Below are 17,135 nucleotides of genomic sequence, written 5' to 3' on the forward strand. Positions count from 1 at the left end.
TTATGACGCAATCAGATTAGATGTACTTTCAAGTTAAATCCACGCGATAAGAGCAAAAATTACAACAAATTACTAATATTATATATAAAATTCATATATATATATATATATACATATACACTGCACTTACATTTTCAATATTATTTTCTTTCCGTTTTTTATTTGCAAACTACATTTTTAATAAAACTGAAAGGTTTTTGGAATTATTTCCAATTAACAATATACTTCAAAACTTCAAACCTAAAAATATTGTTTTTTAGTCAATAAGATTAATAAATTAGAAATTAGGGTTATGTTAAAGGTATCATACAAGTTTGATACGTATTCTACGTATAATACGCATTCATACGTATTATACTAAACTTCCAGAATGTGTATGAAACTCAACCCTGGAGCCGATCATGAGTGTGTCTTTTTCTAAATAGGACTACCCCCCACTCCCCAAATTTCTAACAATAATCGATCTAGAAATACTATATCTATGTTTGCAGTACTGATGGTGAATGTCAGAAAACATCCTGTATGCTAGAGAACCTCACAGAAAGAGAGTGGCAAATTGCATCACGTGAATGTCAATGTCCAATTAGAACGGGACCAGCTTTCTCCAATCTCTTCCATGCTTATGGAGCTTTAATGCCCATGCACATGTAACTTTTAACGACAGTGTCGATATCGTTTGGGTATATCCACACAAACTTGTATAGCGGCATAAACGTATGCATAGAGAAAATTATCCAATCGCATTTTTCTTATAAAGACATATATAATATATTTAAAATATATATTTTAAATATATATTTGAAATGGATATTGCGTAGTTTCTCGTCATAAATGGTGCAAACGAAGAGAAAGAGCATGCAGTTTGACAGACGAAAAATTAAAAATATTAAATTAAATATATGAGTAAAAAAAGATAAAAATATGAATACATAAAAATCACATGAAAATTAAAAAATAAGAATTATAATAAAAAATAGAGATTTATGAAACAAAAAAATAACCTTTTTCCATTCGGATGAAGATTTCTCCGGCCCCATTCTAGAACAATTTAGGGTTTATACTATCCACATATTTTTCTACGAGTTTTAAATACATATTGTTTTTTTACTACATACAATCAAGAACAAGAGCAATGAAATAACATGTTTTTACCAGTTCCATATGACTCAGAGAATTTTGCGACACTCTTCCCTGTATAATATCCAAATTTTTTGACATTATGTCTAACAGCATTTCCTTTTATTTTTGAGTTACATTTATTGTTATTTTCGATTATATGTATAAGGAACAACAAATAATGAGCACAATATGATTTCTTATCAAAATACATATATACGTATACCCGTAAATACTTGTTAAATTTTTATAAATTTAAAAGGAACAATGTAAATTCGCCTTATGATCTCACTTTCTCGTAACTTGCTTACATCTGATTTCATTTTCTCATAATTTTCTTACATAATCACTAAGTCTGATATCGTTTAAAAGTGAAACTTTTCACGTGAGATTGGTACGAAAAGTGAAAAAAATAAAAGTTTCATGAAAATTTACATAACTCAGAGGGTCGATTCTGTGTCTACAAACAAGGTAAAAATTACAAAAGTGAGCAAATTTACTAGGTGTTGATTAATGAAATTATCAGTATTTTAGTAAATTCGCTTTTGTAATTTTCACCTCGTTTCAAAATACAGAATCAATCCCTTGAAGACGAAGATAGCGTTAGGCTAGAAGCACAAACTCATGCATAACGCATAATGTACAGTGCATAAGGGAATCAGCCAATCAAAATTCTCCTTTCCAATGAAATGGAAGAAAAGATTTTGATTAGTTGATTCGCTTATGCACTATGTGTTACGCATTATGCAAAAGTCTGTGTCGCGGCCCTTAGCCGTGGTTACTTCTGGTTACATAACAAAAATGCGCCCCTTATAGGGAGTTCGGGAAGTCGCTATTAGCGCTATTTGTGTCATCAGAGAGAAATCTGAGAGAGGACATAGCGGCCCAAAATCTGTAACCGCAAAATGCTGTCGCGCACTACCGCCCTCTAAAGAAGTAGATGTAAATTACCTAACAATATCGATCTTTTTACAGTGCTCTTAATAGAAATAAATCGCTGAAATCATTGAAATCTTTATTAATTTAATAGATTTTAGTTATTTTAGCGATTTCAACTATCTATTTCCATCAAGAGCACCGTAAAAAGGTAGATATTGTTGTGCAGTTAACATCCACTTTTTCAGAAGGTAATAGTGCGCGACAGCATTTTGCGATTACAGATAGTCGATTGAGTATCTTGAAATGAGGTAAAAATTACAAATTTACTAGATATTGACCAATTAAATTGTGAATATTCTAGTAAATTTACTCGCTTTTGTAATTTTCACTTTATTTTGAGATATACAATCTACTCCCAAATTTTGGGCCATCATATTCTCTCTCAGGTTTCTCTCTGGTGTCATTATGAGTGCATTCATTTATGCAGCGGTTAGTGCAAAATGTATTATTTAATCCTTGTTTAACATTCAGTAAACAACAAGGATAAGTAATACTTCTGCGCTAACCGCTGCGTAAACAAATACAGGATATGGCCCGTATTCAGAACACACAATGATGTTAGGGCGCTAACAAACTATAGTTTATGTTATGCATATTATAGAATTTCAGATATAAAAAGGCCCGTATTCACAACGCGCTTTTATTGATAAAATCGCGCTTTTACCTCTAAAATTATAGCATTTAACATCTAACATCATTGTAAACGCCGTCCTCTGTTTATCTTCATCGTCCATTAAACGTGAAACAAGAGATCTGTTTTCTGTGGTTAAACTAGTGTACACTTTTGGAATTTAAAGTGAGATAGGTATACGTTTTGTAGCGGATTGCTACATATAATAACGTAGATAATGGAGGAAACAAAGATTCACAAATAATAACGTTTGTTTATTATCACATACAACATCTTATCGCGACAATGTAACTCGATGTGTCTCGTATCTGCACGGTTAAAAGAACGAAGCGAAGAGAGTATCTAGATGGGAAATTCAGTATGATGTTCGTGAGAGCGCGCCATCTGGTCGCGGAGTGTGTGAGTCTAAACGAGTATAAGGCATGGTTGAAGTAACTGAAAGAGTGTGAAAATGTGCGTACGTGCGTGCATGCGTGGAAGTGTGAATGTGTCTCCACAGTTTGATATTTGTTGAAAGAGAGTGCCAGTGCAGTCTAGTGCAAGGGACAGATCATTTGTGTTATACTATAGCTGCGTTCGGCAATGCAAATCTGAGGCATCGGAGTGTTCTTTTTCTACAGTACACGTGACATATGCTATATATTGCTATCTCACTTTAAGTGTAGTATCACAAAAGTGTATACTAGTTCAGCCATGAAAAACAGACTTAAATACTCAAATAGCATTGATAACGCGCTCCTCAAATGAAGCCTGGATCTCTAGCTTCCACAGTCAGTGATGAGAGGTGACAAGAATTCGTCTGCTCTAGTAAACTTTGTGCGCATGCGTAAAACGACGTGCACTCGATACAATGATGGAACATACGGAGCAATACGGAATACGGATGCTTTTGGGGCTCCTGTACATCTGAGTGACTAACCGTCTCAAATTAGGAGAGACAATCTCAAATTTTAATACTTTGTCTCGCTTTACAACCCGTTCTAAAATTTTTTCTAAATTAAGATTATAGTAATAAAATATTCTTTTAATCTCTTAGGTACTCTGTACGTCATTATAGTGACTTTCTGGAATGCTATTTCTTCGAACGATATGTTGGTATTCATATGATAAATTGGCTGCAAATGTAATAAAAGACAAAATTTATTATTATTCATGAACACACTATGTATCTTTAATAAAAACCTTCTTTTTCTATAACTTTCTTAATATCATTATTAGGGGTCTCATAATAGCATGAAATGTGTACGTCAGTTAAGACTGCTCAGCTTTACTCGTGTGCACAAAGTTTCCTAGAGCAGACGAATTCTTGTCATCTCCCATCACTTTCCCGCAATTGTATCAAATTACATAGCGATGAATCACCACATTAGTCACAATCACGTTCTTGCTGCTGATAACTGATAGTAATGATTCGATTGTATATACTTATGTATGTACAGTCATACAAGGGTGCATTCAAGGAGCGTGCTATTCCGCGTCATTTGTGTAATACTGTCTTTGTCTCACGTCTAATGAACAATGAAGATTGAATGACGCAAATAGCGCTAATAGTATCTTCCCGAATGCAGCCTTAATCATTTTGCCGTGTGATTTTATAAGTCTCGACATTCGACAGATCACTCAACGAGGCTAAACCGAGGCAGACATGTTTCGTCTTGACACAGATGTTGCATCACCTCGGAATGTTTTGGAAAGTATTGCTAACTTCGACTGAGCAATCGTATTTTTTCATTTCTGTAAACTCTTCATTCAGTCACAGGCGTCCAGTGAAGACTAGTATTGTTAATTGTCATTTCTGTCTGTATTGCATCATCCATTTAAGGATTTTGCCCAGTTTGTGATGATCAGTGCATCGCGTTTATTTATTAGTTCTATTTTTCAACATTTGAACATCAGTGGCCCAATCTCAGCTGATTTATCTATCGATTGCGGAACTATTCAAAGAGAAAGATAGTATAGTAATTTCCTCGTGCATATATGCCATACACTACCATAGTTGCCATACACGTGCTACTCATTCAAGCCCGCGTCAACATTACATGATATGGACTCTTAGTTTATCTTGATCGCTTTGTCTCCAAAGACTCCGAGAGATGTGACTAAGAGCCGATTATTAGATCCTGTCGCTCAGAAATAATGAATTCGTCAACGCAAAGCAGTGGCGAAAATAATGACAGAATCGATGTTTATGATGAGGACGATGAAGAAAGGCTGATCAAGCCGAGGAATAATTTCGCATCATATTCGAACGAGGATATCGACGTGCGATTCCGGGTATATCAAATTTTCTGGTTATGCTTTCATGCATCTCTCTCTCTCTCTCTCTCTCTCTCTCTCTCTCTCTCTCTCTCTTTCTCTCTCTTTCTTGAATTAGATGAATATTTTTAAATTATTCTAGCGAGTGTCTTCCAACAGTTTATCTTTCCTCTTTTTTTTTTATGTTGCAAGACGTTTAATTAAAAAGAACAGGCATTAGATGTTAGAAAATAATATATCTATATAGAAGTATAGAGCATTGCTTCTAGGATTACATTTGGAAATACCACTTAAGTGGCTCCATGCATGGTAGAAGAAAATCATATGGCTTTTATTCTTCCACCATGTATTATTTAATCTTGTTCACAAAATGTTAAACATAGATAAAATTATATATGAGTATATCTGAGTAAAATTTCTGAATATATAGCCTAGAAGTATTGACTTTATTGTGTCAACACAGAGCATCGCCAACATTAACATAACATGCAGTGATATAGAGGCTATTTCGGGTCAATCCAAAAGACTACATATTAGAGATATAACCCCAGGAGCAACTAATTTCTTATCAACTAATTATGAGGTAATTGCTTCATGATGAACTTTCAATTATGAATTGATTGCAACCATCTTCTGATCTGATCTGTTTAAGCACGTGTATTTCTGTTTTAATACTGTCTTTCATTTATATGTATTGTCTTTGCTTGATAAATTAATAGCATCTTTTTTTTAGAGTCTGGATTATGACCCTTGTGAAAATTATCTTCTACAAGATGAGGAGAGAAAGAAAGGATACAAATTTATCGTTAGAAAGAACTTTGCCAGGTGGTTTATCTTTCTCTTAATCGGAATTTGTACTGCTCTCATAGCGTGCTTTGTAGACATACTGATAGAGGAATTATCCAGCCTAAAATATGGCTGGCTTAAGAAATGTATGTTTTTTAACATGCTTAATCTATATAAACATATTCTATGATATATAAAATAATATACAAACCTTGTGTTGATAGATGTGGACCAGTGTGTGATGGAAGATTGCCTTTGGTTACCATATATGATGTGGTTAGTGCTAAATGTAGTACCAGTTTTCATAGGTGCTGTCTTAGTATCCTATATTGAACCTGTTGCTGCAGGGAGTGGTATTCCGCAAGTGAAATGTTATTTAAATGGAGTCAAAATACCGCGAGTTGTACGTATTAAAACTCTGGCTGTGAAAACTATTGGTGTTATATGTACTGTAGTCGGAGGCTTAGCAGGAGGCAAGGTAAGCGGTTCATCATCTCACTTTCCATCACTTTCCATTTGTCAGCATCATTCACATCTCGTGTACTTCAGGAAGGTCCTATGATCCATTCTGGTGCCGTCGTAGCCGCAGGGATTTCTCAGGGTAAAAGTACTACTTTTAAGAAAGACTTGAAAATATTTGAATACTTTAGAGAAGATCATGAGAAACGAGAGTTTGTGTCTGGAGGCGCTGCGTCTGGAGTATCAGCGGCTTTCGGGGCACCCATCGGTAAGTATTATTAAATATTAATGGATATGTGTAGTGTTTTATTTCTTGCACATTATTTTTAGTAGGAAACTATTTTTTTAATTTAGAATTGATTTATCCTTACTATAAATTATATTGATTTGCAAGGTTTCTGTTCCTCGACACCTGAATGACTTATATATCCTCAACTGCCGAACAAGAATATAAAATTTAAAAAGTTTCATCATCCACATTTTTTTTGAGAAATCAAGAATTTTTTAAATTAAACTCCACAAATTTAAACAATTTGCATTTTTTTCCTTTTATTTTATGGAATAAAATACATAAGAATCATCAGATGTTAAGAAATGAAAACCATGTAAATTAGAATTTTTTATATCGAATTATCACTAAATTTTCTCATATTACTTAAAATTTTGCATAAATAATAGAAAAGATTTCTCACCATCACATTTATTTATTCATATATTGCAAAAAAAATATTTAAATTTCTAGAAAGTAATCTGCGCAGTCTTATACATCTGAAATAAATTTATTTAAAATACATATAGATATATTATTTCACCATCTAACTTGAGATATTTCTTTTAGTTAATTTAAATTTCATATATAGCTACATAGATGGTTTGATAAATTTGATAAATCTTAGACGTCACAATTCATTTGATGGCATGACACCTGAAAAATCACTCTTCAAATTCTTCCAGGCCAAATGTCAGCTAGACTGGATATGTTGTTCACATTCGATAGTTTGTTTTTAAAGCGAATGAGAAATTTAGAGATTGCCACATATAAAAATGGAAAAAAAATGAATTCCGTACAAAATTACAGAATGGGGCTTTGATGATTCCTCATCCTATTTTAAAGAAAGAATAAGTTGGATGAGGAATCAATTCAAAGTTCAAATCAGTAATTTTGCACGGAACTCGTTTTCTTTTTCATTTTTATATGTGGCAACTGCTTAATTTTTCACTTAAGTTTTAAACGACTATCAAACGTGAAAAACGCATCAATTTTGGGTGAAATTTGGCCTGGAAGAGTTTGAACGTTTAAAGAATAATACTTTCCAGGTGTCACGTCATTAAATGGATCGTGACACCATTTCATAAAGATGTACCAGACTTATCAAATTATCCATGTATACATATATTACAAATTTGCATAATAATACAAAGAAGAGTTCCCAAAAATTAAGGGGAGAAATACAAGTAAATGCTCGAAAATCAGTCATTTTTCGTGAATTATTTTGAGGGTGATAAAATAATTAAATCATTTTGCACTTTTGGCATAATTTAATGACATGTGTCAGGTAATTAAAAAAATTTTTTTTTGATACAAAATGGCGGCGGTACAGTCCCTCCACGAAGGCCGTTTTTGTGAAAGACGTAAAACGGCTGCCATCGCCCAGCTTTTTCTATTGGTCTGAAATCAAAAAACAAAACATATTTCGATTACTGATGAGTTTAGGCATAGAGTAAACCTATAAAATTGAGAAAAAGTACGAAATCAAAAATTTGGTACGCTTTTTAATAACAAATTCGTATTTTCGCCTATTTTTTCGACAGTTATTGCCCGCTTAAAATTTGCTTAAAAAGCGTACCAAATTTTTGATTTCGTACTTTTTCTCAATTTTATAGGTTTACTCTATGCCTAAACTCATCAGTAATCGAAATATGTTTTGTTTTTTGATTTCAGACCAATAGAAAAAGCTGGGCGATGGCAGCCGTTTTACGTCTTTCACAAAAACGGCCTTCGTGGAGGGACTGTACCGCCGCCATTTTGTATCAAAAAAAAATTTTTTTAATTACCTGACACATGTCATTAAATTATGCCAAAAGTGCAAAATGATTTAATTATTTTATCACTCTCAAAATAATTCACGAAAAATGACTGATTTTCGAGCATTTACATGTATTTCTCCCCTTAATGAGTGATAGAATTTTTTGAAAAGCTCATTCTTTTTCGGTGTAAAAAGAAATCCTACAAGAAAAACCTATTGCTCCTTGAGAAACAAAATGTTGATCAAAATTTGTTGTTCAGTATTATTATATATTATGATATATTAACACTATGAAGAAATTGATACATTTATACTACAAGAAATATATTTTGTAATTTGCATTTTTTGCATTTTTTAGGTGGAGTCTTGTTCAGTATAGAAGAGGGTACTAGTTTTTTCAATCAAAGCCTCACATGGAGAACTTTCTTCGCCAGCATGATCACTACGTTCACTTTAAACGTGATCTTGAGCGCTTACCACGGACATCCTGGAGATCTTTCGTATCCCGGCTTATTGAATCTAGGAAAATTTAACTCGATTCCATATGAAATCTACGAGATACCTCTGTTCATGCTAATGGGCACGTTTGGTGGACTACTCGGTGCTTTTTGGAATCACGTGAATTATAAGATTACTTGCTTTCGTTTGCGATTTGTGACACGAAAATGGCAAAAAGTCATCGAGGCTCTTTTGGTGGCGATATTAAGCGCAACGATGGGATCTCTAATGATATACTTTGTCGATGACTGTAAACCGTTGGGTAATGATCCCACCAAATTTCCAGTTCAAATGTATTGTGCAAAGGGGCAATACAATGCAGTCGCCTCTTTATGGTTTCAAACTCCAGAAAGCAGTGTACGATCCTTATTTCACGATCCTAAAGGTATACAACATACAATAAGCAATGATAACAAAATGATAACGACAAACGCAATATAAATTATGCATTTTAGGAGCTCACAATGATCTGACGCTAGCTATCTTTGTCGTATTGTATTTTTTTCTCGCTGCCACGACTTTCGGCCTATCAATGTCAAGTGGCCTTTTCATTCCCTCTCTATTGATTGGATCTGCTTGGGGTAGATTAATTGGATCGGCTCTCGCGAAGCTGTGTCCATATTGCGTAAGAATCGTGAAAAGAGACTTGTAACTGATATAGCGTACAAAATAGAATTATTACTGTGTTACATTATATAATTTCATTATTATAATATAATTGTATTGCAGGAGGTATTAGATCCTGGCAAGTATGCTTTACTAGGTGCTGCCGCGCAATTAGGAGGAGTAGTTAGAATGACTATAAGTTTAACCGCAATCTTAATAGAAGCAACTCAGGGAATATATTTTGGTTTGCCTGTTATAATAGTCCTTATAATGGCAAAGTGGATTGGCGATTTTTTTAATGAAGTAAGTATTAATTATTGATTGATTTGACATCCGAGATACTACCGCGTCTCTTGATGTATGCTGCACTTATAAATATTTACGTATTTTTTTAATAATAAAATATGTACCTTTTAGGGAATTTATGATATTCATATACAAATGGCAGGAATTCCATTGCTTCCATGGGAGCCGCCTCCGCTCTCGAATAATATTTATGCAACTGAGATAATGAGTCATCCTGTCGTGACTTTGAAAACTGTCGAAAATGTCGGACATATTGTCGAACTTTTAAAATGCGTTACATTCAATGGATTTCCGGTAGTTGACCCACCAAGTAGCGATCAGGTAATAAGCAAATATTAATTGTTTCAAATAATTTTATACATTTATTTTGACTGTATCGTACTTTTAGGCCGAGATAAATTCGTACGGTCGACTCCGAGGTCTAATACTGCGTTCTCAATTAATAGTACTTTTAAAAAATAAGGTATTTAACGAGTACGAAGAATTTTGGGAGAGACCTTTGAGTATAAACATGTTTAGAAACGAGTATCCTAGGTATCCAACCATCGAGCAAATTGCAATCACTGATGAAGAAAAAACTTACACAATTGATTTGAGACACTTTATGAATCCTTCCCCTTATACAGTACAACACGTTAGTAGTTTTTACATCAAGATCTTTTTGATACATCAAAGTACATTTTAGGCTCATATGATTTGTTGTTTCTTTAGTCTGCCACACTGCCAAGAACATTCAGACTCTTTAGAGCGTTAGGATTACGTCATGTACCAGTAGTAAATGATATCAATGAGGTAAGAAATTAATTAATATACATTTTGCAATCTATTATGAGAACTGCACTTAATTTCTATATATATATTTTATCTAGGTAATTGGTATTATCACTCGAAAAGATGTTGCTAGATTCAGGATATGGAGGCATCGTGGAAAAATGGGATTGGATGAACTTTTAATCACTAACAAAATTTAATTTTTTTAGAACTCTTCAAAATTTTTCTCGAATTTTATTACATTAGGATTTGGTAGTGTCTGTTACATTTCATGTATTTTATCAATATACAAATTTCAGGTATGTACATATATTGTTAACGAAACTCGAAAATAATTTAGCAGATTATATGCATAGAAATAATGCATAATTGCATTAAAGAAAATATGTCAAGATTTTTCTATACAATTTGTATGTGTGTGTGTGCGTATATGTGTACATAGGCAACTTAGTGACATCATTTAGCTTATATTTTAGTAATGTCAAATTTTAATTATTCACAAATAATTCCCATCCAAGCCATGACCAAAGTTTAAAAAAAAGATATACAGGTAGAATTACTAACAGTAACAGAAAATAGTATTCATAGGATGATATGTACATGTCGAACGATAATATTTAGCTGATACTTTATCCTGTCGATCAATTTTTTAAGATTCTGTTATTTATTTAATATATCATAAATCTATATTTTGTTTCATTAAATGTATATTTTGTTTCAGAACCTGAAACAAAAATAAGTATTTTGTTGTACAATGAAAAATATATTTATAATTTTATCTACTTTCTATTGAACCTTGACTACGCCAATTACAAATATTGACTTTTTAAAAATTACACAGAATGATTCAAAATCATGTATTATTATTTCAAGAAGTACATTTATATCAAATAACTAAAAAGAGATTTGAATTATACATATACACTATAATTTTTCTAGATTATTAGAAGATTAAAAATGTTTCTTGTTTCAATATGTGAGCTACTGATATGGTTTTAATTCGATTTTATATTTACTGAGTTGCGACTCAGATTCTTGAATTTCTTTTACCTTCAACAATTCAAAAATTACATTTGTATAAATTTTTGGAAAAAATTACACAAAGGAGAGTGCAATTTTTTTGCGACCATTCAGAGATTGTTCTACTTCTACATCTTAAATCTTTTCCTTCGGTTAGATCAACAATTCTAAATTAATTTTTAAATGCTTGAAACATAATTGATGTTTTCGTAATAGTATGGGTGCGTGCGTACATGTTTATGTGAATAAGGGTTCTTTTTGTTTATTTTAATGTATCAATTTTTCCTTAAGTGCAGCATTATGATAATTTTTTATTTCTATAAAAAAAATCAAGATTGGATAGTACTAAATTAAAGACTTAAAAATTAAGTTAAAAAATTAATTAATCTTTAATTTTGTCTTTTATATTGTATAATCGTTAGTTGTGAACAAAAATAACTAGTGATTATTTGATGAATATGTTGTGAGAAAAAAAAATATAAAAAATTATATAAAACTGTCAAATTTTTTCTTTTTTTTTTTATTGATCATTCGGACCAAATTTAATTTTTTAACTTTTCAATTACTTTTTTTTTATTAACTTGTAATTTCATTATAAATTAACTTTTATCTTAACTAAGTTAAATTTTCAAGACTTAACTTTAACTTAATTTATTATTAGTTAAAAAAAAGTTAACTAACCCTAAGAAAAATACATAAGAAAATGTAGAAATAAAACGATCGCGAAAAAGTGAAAGTTGTCTTTTATTTTTTGAATATCGACGTTAATTGTACGATTTAAACATAACCTGAAATGCTTACATTTCTTTACATCTTCTAAAGGCAGATATGTATATTTTATTTGACATCGATTACACAAATTTCACGAGACATATTGCGCGAGATGCCGTCCCATCTTTTTGTCTTTCTTGAAAATGTGAATCTTCCACTTTCTAGACTACCTAATCTCGACGTTACGAGAACATTGAGAAAAATACGTGTCAGCCGTTCATTTTCCAACGCGAAATAGCAAACACTCAATTCGAGCCGAGAGTGTCTCGCTCTATCTCTCGATTTCCTTTCATCCGGCCACCGTCGATGTCTTTACGCGAGACACGTAACACGCAATGTGATGAATGTGGCCTTTAAGACGCGACTAAGAAGAAGAACGTGGAATGCGAGCAATAGAGGCGCGCGGTCAATAGTTCCGCCGGACGTACATACACCTGTCTGTCACGAGGTTGCGGACGATAGTAGGAAGGGGTTATGGTCAATAAACGCAACCACGTCACACGCAGCCTATCGGCGGCGGCGATGGCGACGGCAGCGACGACCCCGCTTGGCACCTTAAAGTGGCTCCTCCGTCTCGAAAATCTTACGTGTTGTATGGCGATACTCGCCTTTGTGCATCTGTTTCGCGGAATAAATCGGGTAAGAGCTGCTCAGATCGACGTGGGACGCGGACTAGTGAACGTGGCACTCGTCGAGGAATCCGTGGATGGGTGTCGCAGACCCGTGGCCGGCCGATCTCTCGCCAAGGTGAGTGGACAGCGCGTTTTAACGAATCGGCCGAAACACGTCCGCCATTATTGTCGATCAGCCGCGCCGTCCAGCGCCATCCAGCGCCGTCGGGGATTGGGTCAGACAGCGAGAGCAAGCGAGAGAGCGAGGGGATGTGAGATATATACTATATACATGCTGATACATGCATCGTACGTACATACACACATACACATATGCATACATACTCTGCGAGAAGACGTTCTTAGCTCGGAGCGCGCATGCGCATGCATCCAATGTGCTCAGACGCAGTGTTGTTAGACAGGCCGGGTTTCAGACGCATGCGCGTCCAACGTAGCTTCAGTAACATACCGGTCACTAGTAAATAGGAGATCATTAGTCGCCTATGTAAAATTTTTTAAAAATGATATATTGGTAAATGTTAAGACCCCGGTCCACTCAAATTTTGATAAAAATATACCGGTACGTTACTGAAGCTACATTGGACGCGCATGCGTCTGAAACCCGGCCCGTCTAACAACACTGCTCAGACGCGAGAGACAGACGCTCATTTCTTTTCAAACTTTTCCCATCCTTGCCTGACCGCGTCGCGCGCGTACGCACTTACTAGCACACACATCGGGCGATGCAGCTCGCAGATACGACAAGGAGACGCAGTAGACCGAGACAACGACGAAGATTCCCGGGATGTGCACGCAATAATTTCGAACGTAATTTTTCGTAAGTTCAAAAAAGCTCGCCGTCCGATATCCTTTGCATTTTTCTTAAATGAGATTCCGAATCTCGCAGATCCCAGTTACCCATACGATTCATCGGATATTGGATATTAACAGTTTCGATAACGATGCAATGACATCTTATAAGTTGTGTCGATTTACTCATTTTATTGTGATCCCATTCGTGTTCGACGTATCTTTCGTTGGAAGGTTAGATCTCACACGATTAAAAATTCGTGTCATATTGCACATTAAAGATTAAAATTACGAATTTGAATTCGACTAATTCAATAATTTTAATTTTAATTCATTTTGTTCTGATTGGCTGAATTCTAATCTTCAATTCATAATCTGCAATCAATGCTTAATGTGACATAGAATTTAGCCTGAGACACGAAATACTGAAAGGCACAGGCAATAAGAACAGAAACTAATAGATTTTAACCTATTGCATTTTGAAATCAACGCTTCATATTGGCTATCGCAACAAACTTGTGATTGGTTTGCAACTAATGTAGAATCAGCTTTAGAAATTGTGTATCCTGATATACATGGTTTCTGATTAGATTGAAATCTATTTCCATTGCCCCCTGCATTTTTTAATTGTGTCTTGGGTTTTAATCTCTGTGAATATTTGGATAAATTCAATATTTTATCTCTCTCTCTCTCTCTCTCTCTCTCTCTCTCTCTCTCTCTCTCTCTCTCACATCCATTTACTCATTACTATCCTTATAACATGATGATTGCAATCTGTTTCAGATACCCGATAGACTCGAGTTTCTCAAATTGTAGCACACATGAATTAAACAAAGAGTACTGTTAAAATGACAAGGGAATTGGAGAAATAAGCTATATTTATGATTGGAATATTTATTCTATTTTATTAATTTTAGACCATTTTAAATATTATAATTTAACTCTGAAAATGACGAAGCACTTGAGGGACAGAATCAATGTCATTTGTGTCACGTATTAAACTCAAAGCTGGAAAAGAATCTTGCCCCGAGACAGTGAAGGAAATGCGAAATTATAGATGTCAGAGACAGGGGAGGAACGTGCTGTTAGATTATATACGGCTGCGGAGATAATGAAAAACGCCAGAGCCAAGGAAACTGAGGAACAGGCAGCATTAAGGAGAATGCAGGAGGCTCAACGAATGGCCAGGCATCGTGCCAAGAAAAAGCGTTGCCTGGATGAGAATCTTGCGAGGGAGATTTCCAAGATCGCCGAGCTGTCCAAGATGCCCGTTCCTGATTCCACTACAATAGCTCAGATGTCCGAGATGAATATGAATAAAATATCCGCGGAATTGAAGCAAATGATGGAGAGGGGAAAAGTACCTGAGCATATAGTTCAAATGGCTCAACTCGCAGAGTTTAATAAAATGAATTCTGAATTAAACAAGATGTCACAGGACATGGCAAAGAGATATGAGATGGAGAAGATGGCAGAATACGCCAAGACTACGGAATACATGAAGATGCAGGAGATCGCCAAGATGAACGAGATGGTGAAACTTTCTGAGATGGCCAAGTATAATGACATCACCAAGATCAATGAAATGGCAAAGATGAACGAGATGATGAAAATATCTCAGATGGCCAAGATTAACGAGGTGCAAAGGATGAACGAGATAGCGAAGCTGAATGAGATGGTGAAAATGACAGAGATGGCAAAGTACAATAACGATATCACAAAACTGACTGAATTCGCGCAGATCAACGAGATGGCGAAAGAGATCGCGAAGATGAACGAGAAGACGAAGATGAATGAAATGATGAAGATGGCAAATATACAAAACGATATCGTCAAGATGGAAAGACCAGAATACCAGAATGTCAAAATGACAAATGAGATGGTGAAACTGAACGAGCTGGCCAAAATGAACGAAATAACAATTACGAAGCTGAATGATCCGCCGAAGGTACCGGAGATTTCGTCGCTACCACCGCCACCGCGTATCCCCGAACCTGTAATCACCGTGCCAAACCCAAGGAATCTGCAAAACGTGCAGACCGTACAAGTGGCACAGGCCAGCCCGTCCAGCATGATCAACTACCAGACCGTGCCCGGCCAGAACAATTATGGCAAGTTATTGAATATCATTGAGGAGCTCGGCAGAGACATCCGTTTGTCATACGCAGGCAGCCGCAGCGCCGCCGAGAGGCTGAAGAATGGCATTCAGCAGGCTAGGATCGCCGTGCGGGATTGCTTGCACGAGACGCAGCACAATGCGCAACAATGATCTGCCGACATGAGTTAGATAGCGATTAGATTACTTGTAGCTTTTTATCATTTCATGAGACATTGCTTTGTACGAACTGCTTAAATTTGAACTGCGGTATTAACACGACGTGATATATACAGTAGCGGACGTACATGCATAGATCGAGCATTTTGTTTCTAGAAAAAACAAATCTAGACTGCAATCCCTTCATTCTATGCGATATGTATGGTCTTTTTCTGAAAATATGATAGTGTCTCGGCGCTAAAACAAGCGCAGCGATTCGATCTCGATTTCTTAGCTCGGTTCCTGCACGTACGTCGCACGAACAATGGCTGACAGTTTCCTATTTTTAAGTTACAATTTAATACATAGAAATGGGAGGGACGGTACCAATTTGTATACACACACTGTACTACTTAGAGAATATTAGAGTCTTAGTTTATATTTTATAAAAAAGAAAACAGAAAAAAACGGTTATATCATAATTTTTGTTAAAACTCGCATATGCTGCAAATTTTTAGTATACGTTTTGAGTGAGAAAAAGAAAAGAATGCAAAGTAAAAGCTTTTCAAATATGTACCTAATGGAAAGTATAATCCCGTAAATATTTCCCGTAATATATCGTTAAATAAATAAAAATTTTGTATACAATATGGACATCTCGCTCTTCTTTTCCTGACTTGGTGCTTGTATAGTACAATGAATCAAAAAATGAAAAATGGTCAGTAAATTGAAACATAAGAGACGTATCTTAAGACATTGAAGGGAATGCTAGAATAGGAAGGAATGGGCGATAGGCTAAAAACCAATTTGGAAATTGACCTTTAGGTAAAAAAAAATAATTTTTTTTCAAAAGTCTTTAAGACTATTTTAAATCGATCTTAAAAATTCATTTCTTTTTTATCTAAAAGACAATTTCCAAACAATTTTTAGCGTATCGTTCATTCTTATGCTACAGCGGCAGCCGAACTTGATTGATGTCAATAAAACAAATTCTTATAGAATAATTTATCCTCAAAAAGTCACTTAGAAAATGCACTAACAAAAAACCAATGTTCTAGTGAAAGGAAATGATTTAAGAATGTATGGGCATCATTTTTACAAATGTGTTAATATTTATACTTTAAACGAAGGATATACAGGGTATTCCGAAATTTTTTGCTCAGCACTCTTGTATATAGATAGAGCGGACTAAACTGAGTCGAAAAGTTCTCTACCATTTTGCAATTTTCGCAATAGTTAACAAGATATTAATTATTAAAAATCACTGAATATTG

The 17,135-nt window shown here is 34.6% G+C and overlaps 2 protein-coding genes across 4 annotated transcripts; both read left to right on the forward strand.

The window, feature by feature from the left end:
* Positions 1-3,964: 3,964 nt before the first annotated feature.
* Positions 3,965-11,055, forward strand: LOC108748565 (H(+)/Cl(-) exchange transporter 7). Of its 3 annotated transcripts, XM_018486794.1 has the most exons (13): positions 3,965-4,089; positions 4,302-4,960; positions 5,373-5,525; positions 5,676-5,874; positions 5,953-6,206; positions 6,278-6,455; positions 8,573-9,097; positions 9,168-9,337; positions 9,442-9,621; positions 9,736-9,945; positions 10,013-10,258; positions 10,336-10,416; positions 10,494-11,055. In XM_018486794.1, the coding sequence occupies exons 2-13, from the start codon at positions 4,823-4,825 to the stop codon at positions 10,593-10,595; spliced, it is 2,436 nt and encodes an 811-aa protein (XP_018342296.1). In that variant the 5' UTR covers positions 3,965-4,089; positions 4,302-4,822; the 3' UTR covers positions 10,596-11,055. The 3 variants fall into 3 exon arrangements, with proteins under 3 accessions (XP_018342296.1, XP_018342295.1, XP_018342298.1); XM_018486793.1 differs by having other exon boundaries at positions 3,965-4,960; XM_018486796.1 differs by having other exon boundaries at positions 3,965-4,960; positions 5,406-5,525.
* A 1,174-nt stretch (positions 11,056-12,229) lies between these two features.
* Positions 12,230-16,528, forward strand: LOC108748564. Its single transcript, XM_018486792.1, is given in 3 exon segments — positions 12,230-12,933; positions 14,391-14,663; positions 14,666-16,528. Coding segments are annotated over 2 exon segments (1,290 nt in total). The 5' UTR covers positions 12,230-12,933; positions 14,391-14,584; the 3' UTR covers positions 15,877-16,528.
* The last annotated feature ends 607 nt before the right edge of the window (positions 16,529-17,135 follow it).

This window comes from Trachymyrmex septentrionalis, unplaced genomic scaffold, assembly GCF_001594115.1.
Source record: "Trachymyrmex septentrionalis isolate Tsep2-gDNA-1 unplaced genomic scaffold, Tsep1.0 scaffold231, whole genome shotgun sequence".
Classification (NCBI taxonomy): domain Eukaryota; kingdom Metazoa; phylum Arthropoda; class Insecta; order Hymenoptera; family Formicidae; genus Trachymyrmex; species Trachymyrmex septentrionalis.

Excerpts from the sequence above, each read along its gene's own strand:
- LOC108748565 (XM_018486793.1), top strand. The coding sequence starts at position 4,823 with ATGAATTCGTCAACGCAAAGCAGTGGCGAAAATAATGACAGAATCGAT. Across the intron at positions 6,456-8,572 it reads GGCTTTCGGGGCACCCATCG|GTGGAGTCTTGTTCAGTATA; the intron begins GTAAGTATTATT and ends TGCATTTTTTAG. Across the intron at positions 10,417-10,493 it reads TAGTAAATGATATCAATGAG|GTAATTGGTATTATCACTCG; the intron begins GTAAGAAATTAA and ends TATTTTATCTAG.